This window comes from Lactuca saligna, chromosome 7, assembly GCF_052625555.1.
Source record: "Lactuca saligna cultivar CGN05327 chromosome 7, ASM5262555v1, whole genome shotgun sequence".
Lineage (NCBI taxonomy): Eukaryota > Viridiplantae > Streptophyta > Magnoliopsida > Asterales > Asteraceae > Lactuca > Lactuca saligna.
This window is the reverse complement of record NC_136423.1, coordinates 118,022,614-118,035,305: the sequence shown is the minus strand read 5'-3', so window position 1 is coordinate 118,035,305 and position 12,692 is coordinate 118,022,614. Positions and strand designations below refer to the sequence as shown.

The window sequence follows — 12,692 nt, the reverse complement described above, 5'->3', positions numbered from 1 at the left end:
TATTTGGAGATGGAAAGATGATCATAGAGTTGTGAATATATAATTTTGGAAAATTGATGGAGTTAACGAGGCTTGTGAGTGAGATTTTTGTTGTTGGGTTTCACGACACTGATAACAACACACAGTGAGAGTAGAAGAGCATAAGAAAGAAGATATGGAATAGTACATATTAAATTAGATCATATAATATAATATATATTAGTTTAAAGGTAATCTTCAGAAAAGTCCAAATATTTTGGTTTATTGGTAATAAATAATGAAAAAGTCCTAAAATTTTGATTAATTAATGAAAAAGCCCCAAAATTTGGATTAATTAACGAAAAAAGACGAGATACCGGCTAAATCTGTGAAACCGGCCACGAAGGGCTAATCCGAAGTTTTAGCCGGTAATCTGTCATTTTTTGTAAATAAAATTTAATTTGGGACTAAATCGTAAACTGGCCTAAAATATTGGGACTTTTTCGCAGATTTCCCTAAGCTTTTTAACTATTTAAAAAATATGATAATGTTTTTACATTTAATCAATAAATTTAAAATATTATGTTGAAATAAAAAGATTTTAATGGTTGCAAATGTATATAGTGTAATGAAAACTGTCTCGTACATTACGCATGTTGAAATTATGTAGTTAAATTTTTAATAAATATATATTATTGAAAATGATTATGCCATCAACATTAAGTATAAAATAATAACTTAAATATCTAGTTCATATATAAAGTTATAGTTATGTTTAATAATAAAAGATAAGCATCTTTTAAATCAAATTACTAATGGTTTTTATACGTGACATATGAATAAAATTAATTAAAATTTTTGATTTAATGTTACTTTTAACTTATAATATGATTAATTAATTTAAGAAGTATTTATTTGATTATCTTTTACTTTCGATCTTGATGATTATGTAAAATATCAACCATTGTTCTTTATGTAACTAAATGATTTATAGTTTTATGTTATTATAAATTATACATTATTATTTATAATTAAATTTAAAAATCATGTATTGTTATTAAAGAGTTATAAATACATCAAGATTTATAAAATACTAAAATATATTAGCAAGTTTTATTTTATTTGCAATTACACTACAACTAAACAAATTTGGTATCAATGCAAAAAAAAAAAAAAAAAAAAAAAACTAACACTTGTTGCGTGAGTTTAATATAAATGTAATGAGTATATATATATATATATATATATATATATATATATATATATATATATATATATATATATATATATATATATATATATATATATATATATATATATATATATATATATATATATATATATATATATATATATATAGAGGTTCAGGTTCATTTGAGACCATTCTAATTTTGTGAGACCAAATCTAAAATAATTTTAAAATGCAAAATAAATGGAAAAATCCAAAAATTCTTTTTTTTTTAAATATTATTTTCGGAACTTGATATATATATATATATATATATATATATATATATATATATATATATATATATATATATATATATATATATATAATAAGTGAGTTAGTTAGATATTTGCTCAATATGAAGTTTATTTTAAAATCTCAACAAACTACTTATACTCTTTAATGATATATTTATTATGAACTATTTTATATTTAGCTTAAGGGTTTAGGTCATTTTTGATTACTTAACTTTTGGTTTTATGCTCATTTGGTCACTTAACTTTTTTTAAGTTTTAAAAGGCCATCAAACTTTTGGCTTTGTGTTCATTTAGTCACTTAACTTTTGTTTTGGTCACATTTAGTCAGCATATTTTTAAAATTGTGCTCATTTAGTCACTAATTTTTTTTTTTAAAGTTTAGTGACTAAATGAGCACAATTTTTAAAGTTAGGTGACTAAATGAACACAAATCTAAAAGTTAGGTGACTAAATATGACCAAACCAAAAGTTAAGTGACTAAATGAGTACAAAGTCAAAAGTTTGATGACCTTTTAAACTTAAAAATAGTTATGTGACCAAAAGAATATAAAACTAAAAGTTAAGTGACCAAAAATTGCCTAAACCCTTAGCTTAATTATCTATGTTAAAAATCACATTATGACCAATATAAATATATATATATATATATATATATATATATATATATATATATATATTTAATAATAAAATTATCAATTTCAATTTTTAAGTTTAATTCAGACTTTTAAAATGATATTATTAATAAAAATTGTAATCAATTAGGATGATATTATCTATGTTTTATTCCGGTAGAATCTAAACATTAATTAGGGAATATATATATATATATATATATATATATATATATATATATATATATATATATATATTCCCTAATTAATGTTTAGATTCTACCAAAATAAAACATAGATAATATCATCCTAATTGATTACAATTTTTATTAATAATATCATTTTAAAAGCATAGATAATATATATATATATATATATATATATATATATATATATATATATATATATATATATATATTCCCTAATTAATGTTTACATTCTATCAGAATAAAACATAGATAATAAACAAATGGAGCGTTTCTATCATTTTTTTTTTCACAAATATGTTTTCTATAAATTAAAAGGACTATTTTTGTAATTTATTTTTATATAGGGATAAACCCCGCCAATATATGAAAGTCTTAAACACATGAACTGTTTCTATAAAAACAATATGTATATGGATATTTTTCAATAAATCACAGAGATAATTTTTATAATTATTTTCTACATAAAGATCAAACCTTACAATATATATGAAACTATTGTGGATAAAATATAAAATTTAAAAGTATTATGGATAAAATATGAAATGTAAAAAATGTACTAATTCAACTTCTTAAGTTTGAATATTATATTACTATTAATAAAAATCTACTCTAATAAATGAATGTTTTTTTTATCACTTATCACATTCTCATTTAATTTTTCAAATGTTATTTTATGGTTAATTTGATTTTTTTTTTTTTTCACATTTCATTTTATAAGTTTTTGTATTTTTTAAATTCCATATAACATATTAATATAATAATTGCAATAAATGTAGTAATAAATGTATATTAATCTTTTGGTTTCAAAATTAATTTGTTTGTTTTTTATTTAAAGTATTTATTTAAATTTAAATGATAAAAAACATTTTCATCATAATAATTCATTATTTTTCTTATTTTCTTATAAATTCAAAGTTTCTCAAATATTTAAACTTTTATATTTAATTTTTTTTTTAATTAACTTATGTAATACACGAGTCTCACAACTAGTTATAATTAAGTACGATGATGTTACATGCTTTGTAATTGTCATAATCTATAAATTTTCTATTATCTAGAGATTATCTTTGTATTTTTTTAAACACGTGAACTGTTTCTATAAAAAAATCTACATATGGATGTGTTATGTAAACTATGAGGGATAGTTTTTATAATATTTTTTCTACAAAAAGGATAAAACCTATCAACATATAAAAGTTTTAAATACATAACCTTTTCTATAAAAGCAATCTCTGCACATGGCATTTATTTTATAAACCGTTTCTATATGCATATTGTATTTTTCTATAAATTAATCTTACATACCTTTTTTAATCTTCTTTTTTAATAAATGAAAGTTTTTTTGCCACATATCAATCTCTAATGAGTTTTGACACTTATCATTTTGTGATATTTTTTAAATAAATAATATTCACATGTCAATTTATGGTTTTCTCTATTTTTTAAAATTAAAAAACCACATCATCTTATACTTATTTATGTAAAGTATCAAATGTAATAAATATTATAATAAATTACAATTAATATGTTTATTCATTTCTTATTTCAAAATTTTATTTAAAAAAAATACTTATTATTTACATTTTAATATTTTATTTTTTTAATCAATCCGTATAATACACGAGTTTTACACCTAGTCATCTTTAATAAATTAATGTTTTTTTGCTACATGTCAATCTCTAATGAGTTTTGACAATTGTCATTTTATGATATTTTTTAAATAAATAATATCCACATGCCAATTTATGGTTTTTTTTTTTAATTTTGAAAATTAAAAAGTCACATAATCTTATATTTATATATGTAAAGTAATAAATATTATAATAAATTACAACTAATATGTTTCATCATTTCTTATTTTAAAATTTTTATTTAAAAAAAATACTTATTATTTACATTTTAATATTTTATTTTCTTTAATCAACCCATATAATACATGGGTTTTACACCTAGTATATTATATAGAAAAAAAACTAAACCTACGAATACGAAAATATATGGGTTTCATTGACAAAATTTAAAATGTAAAAATTTTAGACAAATTTGCAAAATGGTCCCTGTGGTATGCATTTTTTTGGGGTTTTAATCCAAACCACGACTTTTTTGGCTTCGTGGTCCTTCTGGACTAGTTTTTATGTGAAAATGGTCTCTCCGAAAATTGAAATGACTAAATTGCCCTCTTAATATATTTTGTATATTTTAGCTATTTAATTTAATGTTTTATTGATAATAAAATGGGGCCCACACCCTATTTTCTCTCTCTTTCTCTCTCCCTCTCTCTCTCTCTCTCTCTCGATCACACAATCGTTTTTCTTATACTTGAAAAATCTTCAACACATACACACATAAAATTTGGAAAATGATTCACATGGCTTCATAATTTTGGGTAGGATTTATTTTTTGTTTTTGGAAATCAATTCACATGTTCACATGGAAATTAATTCACAGGTTTTCACTTTAACACAAACTAACACACACATGAACAATCAAAAGGCGGTACATCTTCATCTGATCAGGGGAAGAGGAAACGAATCGACAACAACGATGGGATCGAAGTAGCCGATGAAATCGTGAGGATGGGGGAACGTCCATCTCCGACAACGATTCACGAAGGAAAAGAGGCGAAGGCAACGTCAATAGTCTGTGGTGGTGAGGGAAGCTGCTCCAACCCTTGACTGTTTTTCTGATCCAACGAAAATCACGAACGAAAATAGCAGAAGGAGCGGCGATTCTCAGGTGGTGCTTGGGCTGTTCCGATCGACAAGAAGGGGGAGGAGTCGAGTCCTCGTTGTCGGCAACAAATAGGGGGGTGAGGAAAGGCTGTAATGACAGACGATTCCAGTGGGGCGTCGGAGGTGCTTGCTCGACGAAAGGAAGAGACGGGGGTAGAGGTGGCAGTTGGCATCTCCGATGAGCCCTTTGTGGCTTGTTCTTCGTCTTTGGCAGCTTTCGGAGCGAATGAGAAAGTATTTGTGTAGAAGAGGGTGTTAGGGTTATTACTTGACAAGAGAAAGAGATGGAGGAGGGTTGTGGAGGGCTGTTGCACTTTTCCAACAACCGGTTTCCACCTCCGGTGGTGGTTCAACGAGAGAGAGTCAGAGAGAGAGAGAGAGAGAGAGAGAGGCCCTCTCTTTATTTATTAATGATCAAAATAGATAAATATATATTAAATAAAAAATGAAAGAAAAATAAAAAATAAATACATGAGGGGCATTAAAGTCATTTCAGTTTACCAATGGATTAAATCCGCAACAAAAACTAGCTCAAAAAGACCATTAATCTAAAAAATCGGGGATTGGATTAAAACCCAAAAAAATAAATACTACATGGACCATTTTTACAATTTTGTTAAAATATTATAGAAAAGTATGAAATGTAAAGCCTATAATGGTCATTTGGCAATTCAAATTAGTATATAAAATCATAAAATAATACTTATAAAAAATGTAACTAATTTAATATTTGTATTTATGCCCAAAACGTATTTCCATACTCGCATAATACAGTTCCTATATTCACTAGGAGAAGAAGCTCCAATGATGAAGATGAATGGCGGGCAAAAGGAGAAAATTATAAACCGTTGGGAGGTTCCCTTCCAAGACAAGTGGTTGGGAACGAGCTTCGGCCTTCTCTCTCCTTCCCTTCTTTCTGTTAGCATGAACCTACACACACTCAAACACACAAAAATATTCATAAACAAAATAAGGGGAACAATCAAAAGAAAGAGGAGAAAGTGTTCATTTTACTGTATTCCATTCCCTCCATGCCTCTGTTTCTCTCACTGTAACTCCCTTTGTCCTTCCATGGACCCATTGATGAATTTGGACGAGGCGTAGAAGAATTTTAACGAGTTATTTGATCTGTAATCAAAAGGGGTGCAAGTATTTCGGGGTATATACTTAAATATTGTTAACAATGGCGGAATCAGGAGATGCAGATAATACGACGTCTACAGGCGAAGAGGTTGATTTCGTATGCATGGTGGACGAAGACGATCGTAAGTACCTTTACCTGTCTCATCATGATAATTCAAATAATTAACAAATTTGATGTTTATGTAATTCTTTTTAATCCAAATTTTCTGTCTCTGGTCGTTGGTTAATGCATATACGATGATAGACACCAATCTCATTCGTGTTGGTATTTTGATTTTGTTAAAAAATAACGAATATACATAAGACACATTGTTATTTGTTAGTGCACTCTATGTGTTTGTGTTTATGCCTGAGAGAAAGATGAATGGTATGAATTACAGCAACAGGCAGATATGATGCAGCAATGTGGCTAAGAAAGAGAGTAGGTGTAGTGGCTGCAAGAGATTTGCCAGCTGAGCCTTCAGAAGAAGATTGTAGGCAAGGATTAAGAAGTGGGATGATCCTTTGCAATGTTCTTAACAAGATTCAACCTGGTTCTGTTCCTAAAGTAAGCTTCTTTTTTCACTTGTTTACCTTTCTTTTCACCTTAAATTTCCCCTTTTAAAATTGGCTCAAATGTAGGTTGTGAATGCACCTTCACCTGTCTTCACTACACCAGATTCAGCAGCTTTGGCTGCCTACCTTGAAAATATTAAGAATTTCCTTAAAGCCATAGAAACTATTGGCCTTCCAACTTTTGAACCATCTGATTTAGAACAGGTACTTGTCCTTCTTCAGCTTTATAAACTATCCATTGTGTTATATTGAATATTCTCTCTCTCTCTCTTTCTCTTTTTTCTAATAAATATATGTATCTAGGGGGGATATTTTTCAAGAGTGGTGAACACTGTATTGGCCATGAGAGCATATAATGATTGGAAAGCAAAAAGTGCAAATGCATCAAGAAAATTTTCATGGAGTTCACCAAGTGGGAAATTTCTTCAAAGTAAAGAACCAGCTAAAGGTGGTACTGGTGAATATTCAACTGATCAATATGATGATGGAAGTGATCCTGGCGATGAGGTTTTTCTTTTTACTAAATTCAAATAGTATTATGAAGTAAGGGTATTCTTGGGAATCTTTTAATAATTTGAGCGTATAATTTGCAGAGTGATCTTGGGCCTCTTTTCAAGATTGTTTCTGATCTTCTTATGGATAGAGAGGAAGAAGACATTCCTATTGTGAGTTATCTTCTACTTCGTCATGTAATGTAGCTACTACCACTAGTTTTTTGATCTTGAAATTGACTAGAAAACATTTTTGTACGATAGATTGTTGAGAACATATTGAATAAACTGAAAGAGGAATTCGAAAAGAGATTGGCAAAAGAAACAAGAAAACTAAATGGAGAAGATGATGAGACAAACAGTGATGAAGATGATTTATCTGGTGGTGAGTCTTCAAGTCCTGATTATGAAGCTGTGAAGGAGCAAGAACGCATAAATAGAGAAAAAGAAATGCTAGAACTACTAAAAGAAAAGGCTAGAAGGCAACTGGAGGAAGAGGAGGCAGAAAGAGCTGCAAAAGAGCAAGAACGTATCAATAGAGAAAGGGAATTACTTGAGCAACAAGAAAAGGCTAGAAGGGAAGAGGAGGAAAGAGTTGCAAGGGAGAAAGAACGCATCAAAAGAGAAAAAGAAAGAGAGTTACTTGAACAACAAGAAAAGGCTAGAAAGCAAGCGGAGGCTGAGAAAGCTGCAGAGTTAGCAGGGATCGAAAGACAAAAAGAACTTTTAGCAGCAAAAGCAAAAGCTAAAGAAGAGAAAAAAGCTGCAAAAGCAAAGGCTAAAGAGGAGAAAAAAGCTGCAAAAGCAAAAGCTAAAGAGGAAAAGAGAGCTAAAAAGGAGCAAGAACGTATGAATAAAGAACAAGATAAAGAAAAAGCTAAAGAGGAGAAGAAAGCTGCAAAAGAGCAAGAACGGTTGAATAAAGAAAAAGAAAAAGAAGAGGCGAAAAAGAAAAGGGAAGAGGATAAAGCTGCAAAAGAGAAAGAACGGGCGAAGAGAGAGATGGAAAAAGAGAAGGCTAAAAAGCAGGCGGAAGCCAACCGAGCTGCAAAGGAGCAAGAACGGATCAAAAGAGAGAAGGAGTTACTTGCATTACAAGAAAAGGCAAAACAAGGGGAACAACTAAGCTTAGAAAGAGAAAAAGAGTTGCTTGCACTACAAGAAAAAGCTAGAAAGGAAGAGGAAAGGGAAAGGATCGAGGAGGAGAAAAGGGCTAGGGAAGAGGAGGAAAGGGAAAGACAAGAAGAGGAAGAAAGGGCAAGATTGGAAGAAATTGAAAGATTAGAAGAGGAAGAAAGGCTTAGAGAAAAAGAGGAAAGGGAAAGACAAGAGGAGGAAGAAAGGTTAAGAGAACAAGAGGAAAAGGAAAAACTTGAGGAGGAAGAAAGGGCTAGAAACGAGGAAGAAAAGGAAAGACTCGAGGAAGAAGAAAGGAAACGAAAAGAGGTGGAAAGAGCAAAACAAGAAGAGGAGGAGGAAAGGTTGAGAAAGAAAGAAGAGGAAAGGGCAGAAAAGGAAAAAGAACGCCTTGAAAAGGAGGAAGAATTAAGAGAACAAGAACAAAGGGCAAGACAACAAGAGGAATATAGAAAAAGAATGGAACAATATAACAGATTAAACGCCAATACTACAAAACGAAAGGGCCTAATCGAACGCCAAGATAAAGACTTACAAGTAACCTCTTTAACATCAAAATCATTTTCACACACACACACACACACCATAAAAAAACACTACAAAATATAATTTTACTGATTAGTAACTTAAATCAAACACAATGCTTCATCAATAACAGTATACAAGAAGGTTCTAATAATTTTTTTAATGTCATAAAGGAATTAAGAAGCACGATTTCTACTGCAAAAACCGAGGTGCATTCATGGAAAACAGCCTGTCAAGAGGAGGCTGAGAATCTAGGTACTACCAACATAATATTTATAATTTTATACAAACTAAATAAATTCTATGAAGAATCTTGATTGAAAAAAGAAGGATTGTTTATGGTTATACAGGTGGCAATGTGCGAACTTTATGTCAAGCTGCAGCAGGATACAAGAAGGTTCTAGAAGAAAACAGAAAGCTATACAATCAAGTACAAGACTTAAAAGGAAGCATAAGAGTGTATTGTAGAATAAGACCCTCTTTACCTGGACAAGAGAATCATCCCACAAGTATAGACTACACAGATGAAGAAACAGTAACAATTATCACTCCTGCAAAATCTGGAAAAGAGGGTCGAAAAGCGTCAATGTTTAATAAAGTTTTTGGTCCTTCATCAACTCAAGGTCATTTTTTTTTTTTTCTCAAGCTTTCATTTTTATCAAGAATCTCAAAAAACTTATTGCTTTCTTTTTTCTTTCATATGTTGATGTTTACAGAAGAAGTATTCTCAGACACCCAACCATTGATACGTTCTGTTCTTGATGGATTCAATGTGTGTTTATTTGCATATGGTCCAACAAGTTCTGGAAAAACCTACACATTGGTAAGAAATTCAAATTCTTGTGAGAACATTTGATTTAAAGTTGAAAAATCACAATGTAATATTGATTTGTGTTTACTTTTAGACTGGACCCGATAACCTTGATGAAGAAACAATGGGTGTAAACCTAAGGGCATTAAATGATCTTTTCCTTATCTCAGAAGAGAGGAAGGACCTCACTTCCTACACCATTTCTATCAATATTCTTGAAATTTACAATGATGAAATTCGAGATCTCCTTGTCACTGATGGAAGTAACAAGATATATCCTTTTGTTACTACATATTTTAAATTTTTTTTTTTTTTTTTTTGTAGTGTATTGTTTTGTCTTAACAAATGCTTACTGTAGAAATCAGTAGCAGTAAAAAGGGGACAAATGTACCTGATGCAACTCTTGTAGAAGTCACATCAACAGATGATGTTATAAACCAAATAAATGTCTGTAAAAAAAATCGTGCTGGAAATGATCGTAGTAGTCGGGCCCACAGGTGAACATTTTATTAATCTTGTTGTATGTTGTATATATATAAAGGAGGAAATTAATGTAAATATTTTTTTTTTTTTTTTTTTGTAGTTTCCTTACAGTTCATGTTGTTGGAAAAGACAACACATCAGGGTCAATAGTGAGAGGGTGTATGCATTTAGTTGACCTTGCAGGAAGTGAAAAGCTTGAAAATTCAGATGATGAGTCAACACATATAAGCAAATCACTGTCTGCTTTAGGAGATACCTTGGTAGCTCTTGCTACTAAAGCTAAAACTGTTCCTTTCAAGTCTTGTAAACTCACACAGCTGCTCCAAGATGTTCTTGGTATGTTAATTTACTATTCTACCCTCTCAAATTTTTCCCAAAATAAAATACCAATCTACTCTCATTCATTTGTAGGAGCACAAGCCAAGATTTTAATATTTGTTCATGTGCATCCTGATGCTGATGAGGTTGGAGAAACACTCAGTACTTTTAAATTTATTGAAAGGTTTTCAACAGTGGAGGGTGGATGTGGTAAATCTGCAGAGACAAGGGAGTTAAAAGAACAAGTTGCTTATTACAAAGCTGCTTTAGCCAAGAGAGAAGCAGCAGGAGACTTATTGCCACAAGAGGCAAGTAACATCCTTTTTTTTTTGAGTAAATTACACGAATGGTCCCTATGGTTTGGGGTAATTTGCGTGCTTGGTCCCTAACTTATTTTTTTAACTCGGAAGGTCCCTATGGTTTGTTTTTGTTACGCATTTGGTCCCTACTGTTTATTTTTGTTACGCATTTTGTCCCTGTCTTATCTAAAAAGACTATTATTTAAAGAGGAAAAAATAATGGGGTAGGTAAGGTAAGGTGAGGGGGTGGGATTAGGGGTGTGTTTATTTAGATAATTTAAAAAAATCAAGGGCATAATAGTCTTTTTAGGTAAGATAGGGACCAACCGCGTAACAAAAACAAACAGTAGGGACCTTCCGAGTTAAGAAAATAAGTTAGGGACCAAACGCGCAAATTACCCTAAACCATAGGGACCATTCGTGTAATTTACTCTTTTTTTTTCAAGAGTAAATTATTGAAATTATCCCTGTGGTTTGGTCAAAATTGCACGTTTGGTCCCTAATTTTTTTTTTGCACTCGGATCGTCCCTGTGGTTTGCTTTTGTTGTGTTTTTCGTCCCTATGGTTTGGTAAAATTTGCATGTTTGGTCCCTAACTTTATGTAAGGGACGAAAAATGCAACAAAATCAAACCACAGAGACAAAAAACGCAACAAAATCAAACCACAGGGACGATCCGAGTGCAAAAAATAAATTAGGGACCAAACGTGCAATTTTGACCTAACCATAGGGACGATTTCAGTAATTTACTCTTTTTTCAATATATTCATATTATCAAACAATGACTATATTTAACATAATTAACATATTTATTATTTAAAAACAGTATAATTGAGTAAATTACAAAAATGGTCCTTGTGGCTTTTGAAATCTACAGTGTATAGTCCAAATTGAAACCATTTTCAAATTTGGTCTTTATTTCAAAGTTTCTTATCTATTTTATTCGATGGAAGTTCGAAATAAGGACCAAAACTGAAAAATGTTTTATTTTTGGACTAGACACGGTAAAAATCAGAAAGTACAGGGACCATTTTTGTGATTTACTAAATAGATCCAGAAGTCATTCATATTGTTGTAAGATGTAACACAGTTTTCACACAATTAACAGATTTAAAAATTAAAAAAAAAAAATAATAATTATTTTGCATATGGATGCAGGCATCAGTGAGTTCACCAAGAGCTGGGAAAGAATCAGCTGATGCTCCTGCAGAAGAGGAACCAAAGGCTGCAGCTGCAAAGGCAGCGCCAGCAGCAGCACCAGCCAAGTATGATTATATTTATAATATTAACTCATTTTCAGGTCAAAGTCAAAGTCAAAATGTTGACTTTTGTTTTTTTGTTTTTTAATTAGGAGTACTGCAAGTCCAGCTGCAAAGAAACCTGCAGCATCAGCGAAGCCGGCGGCAAAGCCAGCTGCAAAGCCGGCACCAAAGAAAAAGTGAGCATCTATGGTGAGTGCTATTTTTTATTTTTATTTGATTTTATTATGTTTGTTTAATTGTTTGCGAGATATAATTATAATAAGTGTCTGAATTAGCGGATGCTGCTTTCCTTTTCTGTACAAATGTTGTGAACATTAGGAAACCAATGAAGAATGGATGACATATACCTGTTTGGTTCTATTTTTTGGTGTTAATATTGTATTTTAAAAATATAATAAATAATAAGTTTTGTCAAAAAATTCATGTTGCACGATAATTTTTTGATGCTGATTCGTCGGGTATGGAAACATTTTGCAAAGTTGGATGAGGCCTTGCACCTTTGGCCAATGTATCATTAACAGTTTAACACGTCATTTTGCAAATTTGATGATGAAAGAAACTTCGAAGGAATTTTTTAATCCCCAATTCAATTCTAAGGAAATCTGTCCTAAATCCTTTAGTTTCATGTTCCTTGGCTACTACAATATCGTGCACATATAGAGTTAAAACAGACT

The 12,692-nt window shown here is 30.3% G+C and overlaps 1 protein-coding gene across 1 annotated transcript; it reads left to right on the top strand.

Moving 5' to 3' along the window:
• The first annotated feature begins 5,806 nt into the window (after positions 1–5,806).
• Positions 5,807–12,378, top strand: LOC145007599 (kinesin-like protein KIN-14G). Its single transcript, XM_078966510.1, has 15 exons — positions 5,807–6,260; positions 6,519–6,685; positions 6,760–6,897; positions 6,997–7,200; positions 7,287–7,358; positions 7,449–8,858; positions 9,020–9,101; positions 9,197–9,469; positions 9,563–9,669; positions 9,752–9,930; positions 10,011–10,154; positions 10,241–10,476; positions 10,552–10,766; positions 11,915–12,021; positions 12,108–12,378. Exons 1-15 carry the CDS (start codon positions 6,179–6,181, stop codon positions 12,196–12,198), a joined length of 3,507 nt encoding a protein of 1,168 aa, XP_078822636.1. The 5' UTR covers positions 5,807–6,178; the 3' UTR covers positions 12,199–12,378.
• The last annotated feature ends 314 nt before the right edge of the window (positions 12,379–12,692 follow it).

Coding starts and splice junctions, on each gene's coding strand:
- LOC145007599 (XM_078966510.1), top strand. CDS start 6,179: ATGGCGGAATCAGGAGATGCAGATAATACGACGTCTACAGGCGAAGAG. Junction 6,898..6,996: donor AACCATCTGATTTAGAACAG/GTACTTGTCCTT, acceptor ATATGTATCTAG/GGGGGATATTTTTCAAGAGT. Junction 9,470..9,562: donor TGGTCCTTCATCAACTCAAG/GTCATTTTTTTT, acceptor TGATGTTTACAG/AAGAAGTATTCTCAGACACC.